The sequence below is a fragment of the Silene latifolia genome, chromosome 6 (genome assembly GCF_048544455.1).
Source record: "Silene latifolia isolate original U9 population chromosome 6, ASM4854445v1, whole genome shotgun sequence".
In the NCBI taxonomy this organism is placed as follows: domain Eukaryota; kingdom Viridiplantae; phylum Streptophyta; class Magnoliopsida; order Caryophyllales; family Caryophyllaceae; genus Silene; species Silene latifolia.
This window is the reverse complement of record NC_133531.1, coordinates 24,568,231-24,587,546: the sequence shown is the minus strand read 5'-3', so window position 1 is coordinate 24,587,546 and position 19,316 is coordinate 24,568,231. Positions and strand designations below refer to the sequence as shown.

General features: G+C 33.6%; 1 protein-coding gene across 1 annotated transcript; it reads left to right on the top strand.

Annotated features, from left to right (window-relative positions):
• The first annotated feature begins 17,988 nt into the window (after positions 1-17,988).
• Positions 17,989-19,316, top strand: LOC141587844 (uncharacterized). Its single transcript, XM_074409311.1, has 2 exons — positions 17,989-18,573; positions 19,296-19,316. Exons 1-2 carry the CDS (start codon positions 17,989-17,991, stop codon positions 19,314-19,316), a joined length of 606 nt encoding a protein of 201 aa, XP_074265412.1.

Sequence of the window (19,316 nt, the reverse complement as noted above, 5' to 3'; positions counted from 1 at the left end):
TAGAGGGCGGTTGAGGACAGGTGAGATCGAGCTCTTGAAGCAGTGATTTGAGCCACAAAATTTCAGCAGTAGTGTCGGAGATTGCTCGAAACTCATTTTGCGTGTCCACAAAATTAGAATGGACACCAATATAAATTATGATTTAAGATTAATTCTACGTGTATAATCCAACTCATTTTGCTTAATAAAAATTAGAGGTTTGTGTGTCACTAAAATTAAATGAATAACCTGATGAAAGTTAGAATTCAGAATCAATACATCATAGAAATTTCTATAACATCTTATGGCATAAATTTTAGAATCATGTCCTAAATTCTCAACACTCGAAATTATTTTTCTAAAAACAAAGGAAAAATCATAAAATCATAAATTTTGGAGATATTATATTCAAACTCAATTCTTGAGTTTGCAATAAATAAGGAGTAACAAAAAATAAGATAAATTATCGCAAAAAAATGAGATAAATTCGAAGGCTAACCTTGTATAATCTTAGTCAAATCAATAGCCGCCTCAATTATGCTATGATGATGGATATTAAATTGTCAAACCTACAACCGGAAATTAGATGTTTAAATGTTAAATTATGTGAAGGATCATAAGTTGGCAAATTTGAAGTGTAAATGATGAATTCAAGCGAAAATAAAGCAACTTTAACTTTCAAGAATTTGTTTGTACCAAAAAAATCTTTGGCGAATTGATAGACTTCAAATAATCCATCTTCTTTGATATGAAAAAGTAATGATTATGATTTCAGAGAAGATAATTGATAGAAAATGATAAATATGCATTGAGAACTTCGCTAATTAATGAATGTGAAGGAAGGGTTCAGGAGGTGTGAACAACTGTGATGAGAGGATGAAGACTAAAAGGGAGTAATTCAATATGACGGCTTAAAGAATGAGTAATGAGTTGAAAATTTTAGGGTTTAGAGCGCTGAACTTAGGCGAGAATTGAAATAACGATGGCTTGAAACGTGTAATAGCTGATGTCAGTTGGTTTCTGTATTATATTTTTATATAGATAGATATGTTTGATAATGTCAAGAAGGATTTAGGAGAGGAGATTGTTTGTGCAGTGAATCGTGTATTTATTTTTATTTAATGTAATGTGCGTGTGTTGGAAATAGACTCAAGATATGTAGTTGTTTTGTTTTGCTTATGTATGAAGTTGATTAGTACTCATGTTAGACCAAACATTATACGCATAATCATGTCTCAAATTCTCAAAACGGCTGTCAAAAAAAAAAAAAAAAAAAAAAATTCTCAAAACGAAACCAACAATCTAATACAGCGATTAAGTTAACTAATTTCTAAACACAATATATGTGGGTTTGGGGTGAACAACTTTAATTCATATAACCCTCCTATAAGCGCTTAAGACCAAAAAGTTAATTTTTTTTTTGTATGAAGTGCTTAAAGAGTTCCAAATACAACTTAGTCATGGTTTGAAATTGATGGTGCCACATTTGTTCAAATAAGGCTCATTATATTCTTTTTATGTGCAATGCGCGAGTTCGTTGTAATTTTACAATTTGAAGAAATTATTTTCTTCACCTCTACATTAACATATTGTATACATTTAATTAAAATACTTTTCTTAGAATAATAAAAGTAAAACCAATTTATTGAGTTTGATAAGGTGAAACATATTGTATACATTTAATTAAAATACTTTTCTTCGGAAAATTATATCCTTGAAAATTATATTTTTCATGGAAATTATTTGAGACTTTTGTTTTGGGTTTTCTATTCTGATTTCACGGTAGAAACTATGGTGCCAATGGTGGTATAAAACTTTTAAACACTTAAACCAATTGTTGGTGTGTCTATTTTAGAACTTACACTATTTATTTGGTATTAAATAATACGTAAAATTGTCCAACCCCGACCAAATTATTCATCACTATTGTTAGGTGTTTTGTTCTACTATAGTTGTTCAAAAGTCATAAATTGTTTATAATGTATAAACGTGTATGGGTATACATATAATTTCTGAAATGTTGTAAAATGAGAAATTAGTCTCAATAAGAATGAGGAATTATGAAACTGATACATATCAAAATGAGACTAAGGGTAGCTTAGTCATTTATCCCTTTTGTTTCTTATTTCCCAAGTCATTAGTAGCCTATATAAAGGCATTAGTTACCTTGTAATAATCAATCAATGAATTTTATGAATCAACTTGTGAGATTTATCTCATTTGTCTAATGGAATCTAGGTGATTATTCACCACAATTCTATTATTTGGGTAGCCTATCAATTCTCGTAATTGAACAGCTGCATTTCTATCCTTTTTAATTTCCGTCTCAATTTAGATCGTATCATTTGGTTATCAGAGCCAGCTTTCCTCCCGCCTGTGTCATATTCATCAAAAAAAAAAAAAAAAAATCTGATCGACATTTATGGCCCTTTCCGACGACGTTGCTTCTCTCAAGGTGGAAATCCACAAATTGGCAGTGGCTATCGAAGAGCTCTCCTTAAGAAAGTATGCTCAGGGGGAAATCGATATTAGTAAGTTACCATGGTTCACTCCTAAGTATGTTCCTGGTGACTCAATCAAAGTATCAAGTAGTCGCTTCCCTACCGCTACTGCCAACAGTGGGGTGATAGCGTCTCCAATTGCAAGTTTTCCGAATGCCAGCGATAAATCACTCGGTGCGCATCAAACGTTTGATGAAATTCCAGAACCAAATACAAGCCTAAATCAAGCTCAAATGATGCATGAAACGAACCCGTCTATTTTGTCAAAAGAAGCAACAATATCTTGTGCCCACCAGGTGTTCGACAAATTTCTTGAACCAATTTCTCACTTAAATCAAGTCCCAATGCTGAGAAACAATGGCGACAATACTCGGAATCACCTAATTGCTGGAAGCTCAGCCATGCCTTGCGTCAAACTTGCAGAAAATGAAGCTCTACCGACTTTGAACTTCAATGCACCTAATGAGTTGTCGAGTGCACACAACATGTTCGACAAATTGCCAGTTCCAACCTTCATTTTAGAAATGGCTCAAGCGGCAAAAACTACACAAGAAAATGAAGAAATGGCAGACGCGCACCAACTGTTCGATGCAATGCTCGAACCAACCGAACAAGCTAATGCGGGCCGAATCATATGTCAACCTGCTGTGATCAACAATGAAAATACTCCAATCCAGGATGACCATTTTACTCGCAAGCAACAACTATTTGCACCACTGGATGCATTGGATGCCTCTTATTTCAATGATTTGGTATGGAATATGATATCTGAACCAGATTGTTGCTATTGGTTTGTTTTCGATCCTGGTGTTTTGCTCATGCACATAAACAGAGATGATATAAGTGCTCATACTAAGCTTTTTGAGATGATAAATGAATGGAATGCAAATGTTAACTATAAAGAAGTGCATAGCTGGGGTAAGTTATATGTCACCTTAACTTGGAGGGAAGGTCTTGAAAATTCAATTTGGTCATCTACTATAAATTATATCCATGATGTTGGAGTTGTTACTATCAAAGCTAAGATGTCATTTGTGACACCCTTTTATCCTACAACGGTAACACTGATTTTTGATTTAGCTCTTAATTTCATTGTGTTCACTGTTTCTCCTATTAAAGTTGACTGCTATGTGAAGCTTACCATACAATGGCACAAGCATATGCTCAAGACGCATACCATTTTTCCTCTCTGCCAGTCTGAGGTTAAGGGTATGTATTTTTGTCTTTGAAACCGAAGAAATGCATCTTTCCATCCTCACCCTTGAGGACAAGGGTAATTTTAGGGGCGAGGAGAATCATAATGAGGAGTGTACTTGGGAATTGGCAAATAAGAGTGCCGTGCTCCTTAACTTTGTTTTTGATCCAGGTAGTTCTGTGTTACATGTAGGTCAATTGTTGATGGAGGTCTTAAATGGTTTGTTCATTAAGAAGTTGTTCTTACTTAGTTGTAAGTCCCAACTAGTTCCTACCCTCACCCTTGAGGATAACAATGATTTTAAGGATGTAGGAAATGACACGAGTTTAGCTCTATGGTGGAGAACGTCTAGTTTGATATATGCCAGGAACCATCTCATAATTACTCACACCATTCTTATGACTATGACATTTACCTCTTTCATATTTGACCCGGGTGGACCTTATGATAAATTTTGGGTTGTGACCTTCGTCAGCTTTCCTAGAGTTGCTACAAGTAAGGAGTGCACTACTGTTTGGAATTTTGACCCTGGCGGAAATACCGACTTGTTAGGAGCAATGAGTTCTATGAGTGTTTCCTCCATGAGAGACTTATTTGGTATATATAGCAGCTGGATGAATCTTATGTTTTCCGTCTATGAAAATGCAATTGTTCAAAGTAGTGAAGGGAGTATAAGCCTGTGGTTGCATAATGGTTCTTTCATTGTTCACGTGGAGAAGATATCCAAAGCTCTTAAACATGTCTCTCTTAAATATGTGACAGAGCCTTATTTTCCCCTTTCTTTAATAATTGACTCTCCAAGCAACTATGGGAATTACTTTGTTCTGTTGTTAAGATATTGCTTAAAAAGTCCCAGCGAGACCATCTTCATATTTGATCCTGGTGGAAATGGCGATGTGTCAGGATGTACCACAATTGCTTTAGTTGGTGGTATTGGTTTGGGATTCAATTTCTCTGCCAAGCCCGTATTTTTTATGCCTTCAAATGGTGACTTAAGGTTGTCAATGCATTTTTATGTGCAGCAAGATTGGAACTTCATTTTGGAGTATTTATTAGTGAATAAGGATCGTCCTAGTTCATGCTCTACTATCTATTCAAGGAGGAAGGTACATTTTAATGATCTTGATGCAGTATATGAAGGCATCTTGCCTGGTAGGAGATCAGTGGATGTCAAAAGAATGACCACTGTTGGCGTTTTGAGGAAAGGGGAAGTTTGTACAAGGTTGGGTGTCACTAGCTCCTTTATTCTTGACCCAGGGGGTTACGATATTAGACCGTGGATGAAGGACAGATCTCAAACATATCAGCGTGACGTCAAGCAACCAAAGGCCAGGAGATATGAGAACCATCAGGCTTATATCTTTGATCCAGGAGGGTCATTGCATTGCTGAGGTTTGTAATGATGCATGCCATGATGACAAAATTACAGCCTTGAATGCCTCATGTTATGCCTTGTTTCAACTGTCATTTGTCTTAGATCCTTGAGGACAAGGATCATTTCAAGGGGCGGGTATTGATACATATCAAAATGAGACTAAGGGTAGCTTAGTCATTTATCCCTTTTGTTTCTTATTTCCCAAGTCATTAGTAGCCTATATAAAGGCATTAGTTACCTTGTAATAATCAATCAATGAATTTTATGAATCAACTTGTGAGATTTATCTCATTTGTCTAATGGAATCTAGGTGATTATTCACCACAATTCTATTATTTGGGTAGCCTATCAATTCTCGTAATTGAACAGCTGCATTTCTATCCTTTTTAATTTCCGTCTCAATTTAGATCGTATCAGAAACACACAAAATCTTGGCTATGTCTTAGTGCCGGGTTTACACCGAAGAGCATGCAAGTGGAATGGCCCAATGAGTTATTGGACCAGACACGGAAACCTAGGATTTTAACATTCAAACTATTATTGCGATGTGCATTTGAGGTAAAAAGATGTAAAGGTCACACTATTTCTTACTTCTTACTCCTAATCTCCTACTATTAAAAATTGAATGTTTGATATATCAAATATACTAGTTTTAATCCCGTGCAATTTGCACGGGTATATACTATTATAAATTTTATCATCTTTAATTTTTTTTAAGATGTTTATTTTTATGCATATGTCATATTTAAAATTTTTGATGATAAATTACATTTACAATTTAGAATTTCTTAAAGACGAACCTAATATAAACATAAAATATTTTCACTGAAAAAATATATCTAAAGAAGTTATCACCTAAAAATATAAAATCAAAAAAATGTTATCCAAAATGTTACATAGTACAATAATAAGTAAATGATGATATTACAAATTCTGAAATTTTTGTTTGTACATAATGGCAGATATTGTGCTACTTTCGGGACGGTCCTTCACTTAATTTTTTTTTTCTATTTTTTCTTTGTACATAAGTGTATTAGATCTGTCAAGTCCTGACCGACCAGACCTAACCCATTTTTATTAAGGTCAAGAACCAAAAATTTCTAACACACGACACGAACACGAAATGACTCGTTAATTTAGAGTCGAGACCCAACCCGGTCGGGTCAACCCGTTGGGTCAAAGATAAATCAAGAACTTTATTAAAATATTAATATTTATATAATAATGGATCAAGATTCGTTTACTTCATTAGTGACTCGTGATATAAATACATGTAATATGTTTATATGAAATAAAACACATAAAATTAATTTTAAAATAGAAAATCATACTCCGATATGGAAGTTTGTTTTGTTACAAATTGAGATTTACTTCCTCTGTCCCGGTCATTTGTTGTCCTTTTCCATATTGGGGTGTCTCAGTCAATTGTTGTCCTTTCTATTTTAAGAATGAACTTGAAGAGCAATTTGATCATTCACACTCAATCTATTCCATTTGTCATTTAGTAATTGGCCCTCTCTCCTTTCTTTGGTCTTTCTGCCAAAACCAAAGGACAACAATTGACCGGGACGGAGGGAGTATAAGTTATTGTAATTTAAACACAAATGTTATATAAATAGCATATTCTTTGTATAAGATAAATCATTCCAATATAAAAATAACATTATTCTTTGTCTAATAAGAACATAAATACATATTTGGTGGTGTACTCAAAATTCAAGTATACACAAAGAATGGTAATGGATGGTTTATGTGTGAGAACTATTTTGAAGCATAATTGGCACGCAAGTAAGGCCCTGTTCTTTCTGGCTTATTTTCACCTACTTGATTGATTCATTTCGATTCGATTCGATTCATCGATTCGATTCGATTCGGCTCCATTCGATTCGATTGATTGATTCACTCCATTCGATTCGATTCGGCTCATCAGCTCCATTCGATTCGATTGATTCGATTCACTCCATTAAGTTCAAATCATTTCAAATTTACTCATCTTAAATTTAATAGTTATTATTAATTTTGTTATCAATAATACTATTTTTTTAATATTATTCTTTATTATTATTATTATTATTATTATTATTATTATTATTATTATTATTATTATTATTATTATATTTAATAATAGTGTTAATAATAATGTTATTAATAATTTATTTATTATTATTATTATTATTATTATTATTATTATGAATATTATTATTAAAATGAATAATATTGTTGTTGTTGTTGTTAAAATGAATAATAATGTTAATAATGTTAATAATAATATTATTTATTATTATTATTATTGTTGTTATTATTATTATTAGTAGTAGTATTGTTGTTGTTGTTGTTATAATTATTGGTATTATTATTATTAAAATTAATAACATTTATTATTAATATTATTGATGGGCACGCCCAACCGATCTTGACCCAAAAGAGCCAATACGGGGTCATACAAGTCAACACGCTTGCCAACATGGTTACGAATTAAGCTTGATACTCTACGAATCACGAATTGTTAAAAGCGAATTCTATCAACGATTCTTCAAAATACATATAACACATTTTCTATAAGTGAATCGCGAATCGATAAGGCGTATTCATAGCGAATATGGTAACTATGCTTGCTGCCATCATTTGAGGTACACATAGAAATCTATAAATACCTCATTATTCACCCATCAATGGTAAAATACTTCTCACCAACAACTTCCTCTCTCTAGAAGTAAGACTATTCGAGCTACTATGAGAGGGCACAGAAACCTTAGCTTCAAGCAAGGCCCCAACTATCCAACGATCTGTAAGGCATCGGAGAAGGACCTGTGCGAACCCTCGAGGCCCTATTTGTTACGCGTGAAAGATCCATCCGGAGAGAGCAAGCATAGGTTCGAGGTGCCATCGTCTGAGAGGAGCGCGTTGACTCGACCCGGATTCGAGCAACGCTTACTTGAGTGCTTTTATTCGAAACAATTATTTTTACTAATATCATTATTAATATTGACATTATTATTTATTATTGTTATTAGGAATATTATTAGTAAAAAATTACTATTTTTTCATTATTATAATTTATGATTATTCATATACTCCTCCCTCTATCCCGGTCAATTGTTGTCCTTTGGTTTTGGCACAAAGACCAAGGAAAGAGGAATGGCCAATTATAAAATGACAAGCGGACCAAATTGAGTGTGAATGATCAAATTGTTCATCAAGTTCATTCTTAAAATAGAAAGGACAATAATTGAATGAGACACCCCAAAATGGAATAGGACAACAAATTACCGGGACAGAGGGAGTATAATATTATAATTTTTTTCTTAAAAATATTAATTTTAGTATAAATAGTATTATACTATGAATATTATTATTATTATTATTATAGTTGATAATAACAATAATATTAAATATTATTATTATTATTATTATTATTATTATTAATATGATTATTTCGATTCGATTCATTTCAATTCGACTTTATTCGATTCGATTCGATTCAGCTCAAATTTCTCTATTGATTCGATTCATCATTCTATTCCATTGATTGATTCGATTCATTCAGCTCCATTCATTCATTCACTCAGTTGATTGATTCAGCTCCATTGATTGATTCGATTGATTCACTCTAAAAGCCGAAAAAACAGGGCCTAAGTGGTGAATGGGAAGTTATTTTGCATTGAAATGTTGTAAAATGTACGGAAATTTGTTTTGTGTATAGAAAATGAGAGATGATGTGGTTTAATCACAAGGGTTTAAATGTTCTTGTTTTAATAGAATTAAGATATTTTGGTAAATTGATACTCCGTATAATAATATAATAATTTTAGTAAAATTATGCGATTTTTGTAACAACATTGATTTGTTATCAATCGGTGTACTTTTTTTATATTATTGTTATTGTAATTTATTACTGTAGTAAAATATTAAAGTGTATTTGTATCAATTGGTTTAATTTTAATAATCCAAACTATTACTAATCTTCTCGTAATAATCCAAACTTCACTTTAACTCAAAATAAACCATGTTATTACCATCCTTGACTCATACCGCACCTTGGTCATTTTTTACTTATGAAATCAGGTAAACCACCGGTAATCCCCAATTTTTTCTTGTTAAACCTCCTTCACCAATAATCAGTCCACCACCTCTCCAAACATCCTCGTGATCTCTGAATCAAATTCATCCAACCCAGAAAAAAAAATCCCCAAATTAAAAACCTTATTTTAATCAGTTACCAAATTCCTCTTTAATTGTATACCAATATAATCTTGCTAATTAAGTCGTACCCAGATAATAACTTTGGGGGAGATTATGAATATTGAACAAAATTGAAGAACCCAGATAGATTGAAACATAAGTTACAAAGAGAGGTTGAATGATTTAATAATGGGTACAACAAATTGAAAAAAAAAAAAAAGTTTATCAAATCAAATTGAGAACTGGCGCTAAGATTGGGAAGGCAGGTTGACAAATTTAGAGCTTTGTGAAGATTGGATTTATAAGCCAATCATTACTTCTTACGGAGTTTATACCATCCAAGACTGATTTCTTCATGCAGTAAAGCCGTGGTGTTATCAATGGCATCTTCTATTGGTGGTTATCTTAACCCCCCAGTAGTTCATATCGACTTGAATCAGACCACGATTGAAGCGACATTTTTGTTCTCGTGGAACAATAACGATGAACATTGCTTGTGCATTTCAGAAGGTGGTGGTGTCGGTGGTGGTGTAGTGTGGTGGCAGTAGCTTGGTAGCGTGGCAGGTGGTGATCTTTTTGGTGTTTGGTAGGTGGTGATGGAGGAGTGAAGGGATGAAGAGGATAAGGTAAATGTTAAACATAATCCAAAAAAGAAAGGGTAAAGCTTAACCGGCTAAACAGGTTGCCCTTCCAAAAAAGCAATATAAGAAAAATGAGTACAAAGATGAGATTATTATGAGTTAAAGTGAAGTTTGGATTATTGTGAGAAGGCGGGATTATTCTCGTCAAATAGCCCTATAAATTATTCATAAATCGTTATTTATTAATATTTACGTGCAACCATCGTTATTTTTTTAATATTTACGTACAAATCATAAACGTAGTCATTTACGTACAAAACATAAACATAGACGGTTTTTTATTAATTAATTCCTTAATCTTTGTCGTGGGTCCCGCACGTAATGTTTAAAAAAAACCTAGATGTGGTGATGTGGCTGCACAGAATTGCACGAAATGTTTCTGTATTTATAAAGATAAGATTACTAATTAATTGTATTTAACATCGCTACACGGGTACATCAACTGTACGTGACATGAAAAGTTCGTTTAGTACATGGGTTCATAGATTTTGTTCCAAAAACTTATTATGCTAAAATGTCTACGTAAATGTGACATTTAAAATGACAAACTGTAATCTACATACGTCAGAGTTTTCTTTTTTCATTTCATCTTCAGCTTCTTCTATGCCATGCTGCCTTCCCAAAATCTCATTGAAGACGGGCGATATCCGTCACAAGCTTGTGACGGATACCGTTTCCTCTCACAAAATGTCCATTGAGAGGTGAGTGAGAAGCACATGGGGGTGCTCCACCTTGTCCCCTCTCCCTTTTTGTGAGAGGTCACAAGCTTGTGACGGGATTAGCCCGTCACAAGCAAGACTAGCTGGCCTGCCTTCTATTCAGCGTCGTTCATCTAATCGATATGTTTTGAGTCACCGACGCCTCAATTTGTACTAAGTTGTTGTAGTAACGACGTTGCCGCTATGGTAATGCACATCTAGTGGAACAATGTAATTATTGAAAATCACCCAATTATGGTGTCTTTTTATCATTTAGATTGTTGTGTCTTAGTTGACAGGATGGTGGTTGATACGAATTAAAATGCGGAAGCGATATTTGATAAGTTAGACCTATAACTTATCTATGGTGAACGAACTCAAGACCTATTGAGATCGAACAAGTTAATATTCAAAAACGCGATTGAATAAAAATGAGATAAATTTGCTAGCAAGCAAGTTTGTGATTTTCTTATGATTTCTGAATTTCAAATACAAAGTACTCAAAACTATAAATAGCCTATGAAACGACCGTTTTTGGCAATGAAAGGGCTCCTAAATACATAATTAAAACCTCAAAATAAATGGAAATAAACAACCTAATCAATAGGGAATTAACACCCCTTTATTAACTAAATGAAATAACTGCTAAAGTTTGCTAGACGGACTCTAGCAACGAGCCATCGACTTTAATCGCATCATCCCCTCTCCTTGGAAATGAATTGTCCTCAATTCATGTAATCGAACTCCTTCAGGATCAAATAAGAACACTTCATGAACACAAACAAAAAGAATACCAAACACCATTTTGTGCCTTCCACTCTTCGTCCCTCCATGCACAAGTCTTGATAGTTTACTATAAATCTCATCCTTGAACAAATAATGCAAACAAGAGGAATTCTTCATAGTTGCAGCATCCTTTTCTTTTTCAAAATCAACCAAATAAGAATCAGATTGATCTTGAAATTTAATAGACCCAATTGTGCTCTTGTAGAGAAGAGGATTTAGATCGAACTCATACCCACAACTAAACGAATCACACGGTGCTTTGAAACCAGAAAGCACTGCTTCCCCATCACCATACTCGTCAAAGATAGGAGGTAATCTTGGATCAAACTCAAAATTTTGTTCGTAGATGCCTTCAAACAAGAATACACCTAACATTTTTTTTCGGATGAATAGTACCCCGTGAACAGTAGTTTTTTTGTTTTTTTTTTTGGGTAACACCTTGAATAAAACTTACTAGAATCGTGCTCCTCAGATGCAAAACCGATTAACCTCGAACTACTTGTTCAAGTTTAACCTTTGAACTCCAATCGCAATCGGAAATTCAACTAAAAAGTTGGTTTTGACACGCCTAGGACCGTCTCGATTATGGAAAATCAAGAGCCGAAGCTCTGATACCACTTATGATACGAATTAAAATGCGGAAGCGATAATTGATAAGTTAGACCTATAACTTATCAATGGTGAACGAACTCAAAACTTATTGAGATCGAACAAGTTAATATTCAAAGACGCGATTGAATAAAAACGAGATAAATTTGCTAGCAAGCAAGTTTGTGATTTTCTTATGATTTTTGAATTCCAAATACAAAGTACTCAAAACTATAAATAGCCTATGAAACAACCGTTTTGGGCAATGAAAGGGCTCCTAAATGCATAATTAAAACCTCAAAATAAATGGAAATAAACAACCTAATCAATAGGGAATTAACACCCCTTTATTAACTAAATGAAATAACTACTAAAGTTTGCTAGATGGACTCTAGCAACGAGCCATCGACTTTAATCTCATCAGTGGCGGCTGAGTTGAGAATATGGGTTTTTGGATTAATATTTGGATGATAAATATAACCCACTGGTTGTATTTAAGGAACTAAAAAAAGAAATAAATAAATACTTAATACAAGCATTAATTGCATGATTCATGTGTAATTTATTCTCTATTTTCTAAATTAATACCAAATTTAGAAGGGTATTAAATGATTAAATACAACCCAATGGGTTATATTTATCATTTCCCTTAATATTTTGGTCTTAGTGAGACTATATTATTATTTATAGTTGGGATCTTGAGTGTTACAACTGATGATGATGGTACAAATGCCATATTTAATGGAACTTTTTTGCTTTCTCATGCTCAACATAACTTATTTCCGGTTTTGTTATCTTAGGAGTTTAAAGAATTAAGTTTTTGTATCTGTTCAATTTTCGTATGCATTATTAACAGCAATTGGTCTCCCTTGTGACGGGTTACCATTTGTGGCGGATATTTTGTGAGTTAAAATGGTAACAAAATGGGTTAGTGGAGAAAGGGGATCACATGAATAGTGTTGCAGAGAGAGAAAAAGTGGGTACTTTGTGAGGTAAAATGGTATCCGTCACTCAAGAGTGACGGATATGTGTCGTCACAAACAAGAATTTGTGTATTAACAGAGGGAGATAAAGAGACAAGTAAAGAGAATATGGACATAAACTCATACAGTAATAAATTTGGCCATTTAATTAAATACTAGTGTAACAGTAACACCCGTGAAAATCACGGGATTGTATACTTTTTTTTAAAGGAGACGATAAATTATAATTGTTAGATAATCGATTATGTAATTTTATGAAAATGTACAGATTTTTATAAATAAAAATAAAAATTGATAAGTATATATAAGGACATTTTAAAATATTGTTGACAATAAAGAATAAGGTAAAAAAATGAAAATGTGAATAGTGGGAATACCCGTAATTCTATAGTAAACATGAAACGTTTAACGAAGATTTAAGTAAGAAAATTATACAAGTTAGAACTGATATATTTAGGATATGAAAAATTAATGACGTAAGTAAAATTAATAAAACTGAATTTTTCACAAAATGAAAACACTGAAAATCGAGTAGACCAAATTGTTGCGTAAAGTAGGTATAGTTAATTTAAATTTTCTTTAAAAAAAACAAAAAAAAACCGAACAACCTTATCTTATCTACCTCTCTCCTCATATCTCCCTCACCAAACCATTTCATCTCCATTTCAGCTCAGAGTGAAAAACAAAAAATGAAAATTCGGCTACCATCACCGTCATTTCGTTCTTCCATTTCCCTTCTTCTCTCTTCATTTCGTCCTCCTTCTTTTCAGTGTTACATTTCAATATAAATTTCAATTAACAGAAAACCAATTTTCAGATCAAAATTCTCATATCCGTCTATAATAAGAGACGGGTCGGATCCCTCTCACAAAGAGGCAAGTGGGTTACCATTTAACCTTTCACTTGCCTCTTCGTGAGAGGGATCTGACCCGTCTCTCATTATAGACGGATATCCCCGTCTATAATGAGACTTGCTGATTAATATTAGTTTCACTACTTATGCTGCTACTATATTTAAAAACTAAATTACTTGATAGATCGTTTCTCAAAAGGACTACTCCCTTGTAAAATGAATGTTAAATGTTGTGTTTAACACATTCGATAATAAACTACTTTCAAGTTATAAAAAATTGTGAAAAGGAATGTTAAAACTTAAAATGTGTATAATATTCCCTTTTGGCCTCTTATTCAATATAAACTTCCCTATTTTCTTTTTCGTCTTATTAAACAATTATTATTGTTAAATCCAGATTAAGAATGCAAAATCTAAAAACGAAAGATTATAGTCCGTACATGTAACTTACGCTATTATTAGGCATCTAATGACAAAAGAAAACGGTCCACTTAAATAACTAAACTAATGTCCAAACTCGAATAAAACATATATTGATTGATCCATAGATGAACATAATGTTGGCGGACTATGGAGACCTGGTTGAAAATAATCCATCTAATACTATTACAGTAATTTTTTTTAACTCATTAATTATTACTGGTAATGACAATCACCATTAATCACCAACAGTTTCATATCCATCTCTTTGACTCCACCATCTCCCATCTTCATCGATCCCTCCAAAAACACTTCTTCAGTCCAAAATCCCTTCACAAATCAACACTAACAACACCAGAAACAACAAATATAGTAGACAATAGACGAAATCAAACTGTGATGTTATTAAACAATACCCATTTTCATCTTCTTCTATTGTTCAGTCCTTTGTGAAGTTATATAGGCTTCCTTTAAAATTAGTAATACCTGCATCTAAAAGGACCCAATTAGTAGTAAATAAAAAACAAAACTAATTATGATTCTATTATTTCTATATAAAAATCCAATCTTCTATACTCAAGTTGTCAAACTATTAACCATAATAGATAGCTCTAAAAATACGACTACCATTCTAAATTCTATGCCTAAGATGATATGAGATTCTTAAGGCCTTAAAATATGAGTAGAGTACTATAATTGACACAACTATTCTGGGTTAATCAACGTCCGCCGATATCTCGATAAAATTGCGAATAGTAAAATCCACAAATTGCAAGGGAAATTAAAGATGGTAGATTTACCTGACTGAAGTGATTTGCCGTAGAGCATCGACTCACATATTCATTGAGTGACGAAAACAATCAGTCGCTTCTTCCAAATTTATACTTGGTACTCCTTCTTTTGGAATTTATGGAATCCGAATAACAAATTGATACATAATTACTCTTTTTGTGCATGGGAAATAATGAGACTTGTTAATATTTGGTTACTAATCTAATACTGTAACAAAAGTTGATGAAAAGATGAAGGAAGATGGGAAATAAAAAGGTACTCTGTATGAAGGAAGAATGGGAGAACAGTAATCAATGAATACTTTTTTTAATGTTAAAAATGGGTAATTGTTTAATTTATGACTCTGTATATAATCTGTTACCCATTGGAATTTGTAATACATAGAATGGTTGGTGGTTTAAAAAGTAGTATTGCATTAATGAGCAAGATGGACAGTTTTGCCCTTATTTTTTTACTGGATTACGATACTCTTTGAGGTTATGGACCATTTTGTCCATTTAATAAAAGAGGAATGTTAAAAAAGCTGATGTGGCCATATTGCAAAAACGTGATTGGCTCAAACAAAACTGATTTTGTGAGATTGAATGTGAGGACTGCATTACCTTAATTCTCAAAGGAGATTGTGCCACCTCAGCTTTTTATCATTCCTCTTTTATATATATAATGATTAAACATAATTATATTTTTAAGACTACAACATGGAGGCTTTTAAAAGCAGTGACTAGTGAGCTTCATGTCGCCACATGTCACAAGGTAATGCTCATCAGATTGAGTGTGGAGGAATTAATCATCAAATACATTCCTAAACAAAAAGGTAAACAATTGACTTAAATATCCGAAAATAGGATAGGTAAAGAAATAACCAGGGCGGATAGAATATTATTGAGCATTATTTTACAAAAAAAAAAAAGTGTAATTCATTTACATTTACCTAAATGTATTTACAACGCCGTCTTATGAAATTGTTTCGGGTATAAGAATAGTGATATCACAATGTCAATACGCTTAAAATCCGACTATAAAAAGCTTTGTTTAATGATTCCCGGAAATTATCCACTTGAGAATTGAAATATTAAATTAAATTACTCCTGGGCTAACTTTACAATGGAATCATCACCTATTTGAAAACCGTGAGGATCCTCTGTCCTATTTGGTGTTCCATTTCATATACATTTTGACACATTAGCATATTTATTGTGTATTGATTTGGAAAAGGAGCTATTTGAGTGATGTCTCTTAAATGAGTTCCTCAGTAGTCAGGGGCGGACCCAGATTTTAGATTTCGGTGTAGCAAAAAAAAAAATCAATAAGTCTTTTAAGACGAATATATCCGTATTCGTTTTAAGATAAAAACGGGTCAAAAAATCTACCACATGCATAGATAACAGAAGTCTTTTGCTAATAATAAGCATTTTGTTTTTGTTTTATCTATGCAAATGGTATGATATTTGACAAGTATTAAACTTAAGACGAATAGTGTTTTAAATGAGATTTTGTGGAAAAAAAATGAAATAACATAAGTCTTAAAAACTAATTATTTATCGGTCCAAATTTACAATATCGCTTATTAATAAGCTTATAAATTTCAATTCTTTGCTATTTTTTTCTATAAAAACTTATTTTTGACTTTGACTTATATTTAATTAATTGGTAAAACAAAATAACAATGAATCAAATTTTAAACACAAACACAAAAAAGTTTATGAAAGAAAACTATGAGAACATAAAAAATTAGGCTAGGTAATGAACAACCTACACTCTACATGGAAATTTTGATCAGTTTCCAACTTAGAGAATTTGGAAAGTGTAATTGTGTAAAATGATTAATTAAGCAATTAATAATCAGCGTGTTCTGAAAATTGTGCTGTTAATAAATGAGCAAATAAATATTTTGAGCAAAATAGGGAGTAATTGTGGAGAAGTATTACGGGAAGGATTAAAGATAATACTCCCTCCGTCCCGGTCATTTGTTGTCCTTTGGTTTTGGCACAAAGACCAAGGAAAGGAGGAGAGGGCCAATTACTAAATGACAAGTGGAATAAATTGAGTGTGAATGATCAAATTACTCATCAAATTCATTCTTAAAATAGAAAGGACAACAAATGACTGAGACACCCAAAAATGGAAAAGGACAACAAATGACCGGGACAGAGGGAATAAGTGACAAATCATGAAATTTAATGGTGTAGCAAACTTTAATTTTCTCTTAATTTTTTTAGATTATGGTATAGCAATTACCACACCAAGGGTGTACTTGGGTCCGCCCCTGTCTGTAGTTGTACCAAACTAGGTAGCATGGACTCTCTTCCTAACTAACCGTCATGTATCCGACGTCGTGTTTGACACACGACATTCATAGGACACACGCCTATAATTTAGATTAAGAATAAAATGTCAAAAGAGAATAATTAGAATATGGGTTTGGATAGGAAATGAGAATTAGTTATAATCAACGTCAACTTTGACCTTTACTTATGTAAATTTGATATTAAATACATCAAAAAAAATCATACGTTATTTATAACCATAAAATATATACTTTACTAAATTTAAATATCGTGTCACGCTACCAAATTGTTGCATTGTAGCTGTGCTAAATAGGTTCCGTTTGCATCGCATTCTACTCGAAGCATTCAATTATTAGTTCACAAAGAATTATTCGCCATTCAATAAAACTAGGTAAATAGCTAACTGACAGTGTTCAGTCAATGGAGAACATTAAACAACAGAACACTAGCGCAAAAATATGCCGAAAAATAGTAGTAAAACTGGTTGATTAAAAAACAGACGGGTATGGGTTGTCCAGTTTGTTGTAACGAGGTGGAGACTTGTCTTCATCTTGTTTGGGGTTGTGGTTGGGCAGGTGGGTTGTGGGATACTGGGATAGGTTGGGTATTGGTGTGCGTATGACGGACGGGTATGAGTGGGTGAGGCCGTGAGGGAGTGGGAAGAGGATGTGTGGAGGGAGCTGGAGGACGGTGAGATAGATACTTTTATGTTGGGGTGTTGGGTGACGAGGGAAGCACGCAATAAGTGGGTGTTTGAGGAGGTCAAGGTGGATGTGTTTAGGGTGGTGCGAGGGGTGGAGAAGCTTAGAAAGGAACTTAATAAGTGGGTGTTTGAGAAGGTCAAGGTGGATGTGTTTAGGGTGTGTGATGAGGGTGGTGGGCGTTGGCTGAAACCGGAGGTAAGGTGGGTGAAGCTGAACGTGGATGCGGGGGTTAAAGAAGGATGGGGAATGGGTATTGGTGCGGTTTGTCGTGATAGTGAGGGTGTGGTATTGTGGGGGATGACCGAGTATAGGCGTGAGACGTTGGAGTCGATTATGGTGGAGGCTGAAGCGGTGTTGGCAGGTATAAAGGAAGCACGAAGACGGGGCTGCTTGTGTCTGGTAGTCGAAAGTGATTGTAAAGTACTTATCGATGCCTTGAAGCTGAAGACAAAGAGGAGCGATTTCCACTTGCTTTTGGACGATATCTATTCTATTTGTAATGATTTTGAGTCAGTTTTATGGTCGTTTGTTAGTAGAAAACATAATAGTGTAGCGCATGAGCTGGCTCACCTATGCTCTATGCAACTGGTTAGGGCATGTTTTGGATTTGGCTGCCCTCGGTGGTCTTTAAAAAAAAAAACAGAAAGCAACAGCAATTGACATATCGATTGTACACCGAAATAAGGAAAACAAATAAAAATTGACCTGGAATTATGGGACAAAAGGAGTATAAATGCAGAAGGTACGATGCATAAAACCATAGGACAATTTTGTCCATCAGTGAGATGGTGGACCTATTTTCTTCTCCCCAATTAATCAACATTATAAAAGACCATATCACAGTTTCGGATGTTAAGCCTATTAACGCCCACAATGCAAATAAGATCTTCGATATATAGGAAATTGCATCAAACAACATTTTTCAACACACAAGGGTCAAAGCCAAGAATCACGTTAAAAAGGTTAATTTGTGTAACTACTAACATTTTGTTCTTGCAATTCTTTCACCTTTCACCTGCATTTTATTCACTCCAAAAAAAAATCATCTTGTTCCTAGCTATACACTGCAAATGCATGCGAAAAGACGGGGTATGACATCAAGATAAAGGGATGACATTGAAGCCATGCACAAAAGATGCATTATCTTCGATATGAAGAGCGCCTGAATGAGCCAGAGCAGAACAAGAGTGCAGAAAAAGGAAATTCCGCAGTGTATGTTTCTCAACAATAGAGGGGTGTAAAGTGGCAGGTTTACTTCAATCAGACTGAGCTATGGGGTGGTTAAATTTGAAGTTGGACTGTGTTTGCAGATACCATATGAGCTACAGTGA

Bases quoted from the DNA above. Each gene is read 5' to 3' on its own strand.
- LOC141587844 (XM_074409311.1), top strand. From the start codon at position 17,989: ATGTTGGGGTGTTGGGTGACGAGGGAAGCACGCAATAAGTGGGTGTTT. The intron at 18,574-19,295 runs GTTAGGGCATGT...CTGTGTTTGCAG, and splicing joins ACCTATGCTCTATGCAACTG to ATACCATATGAGCTACAGTG.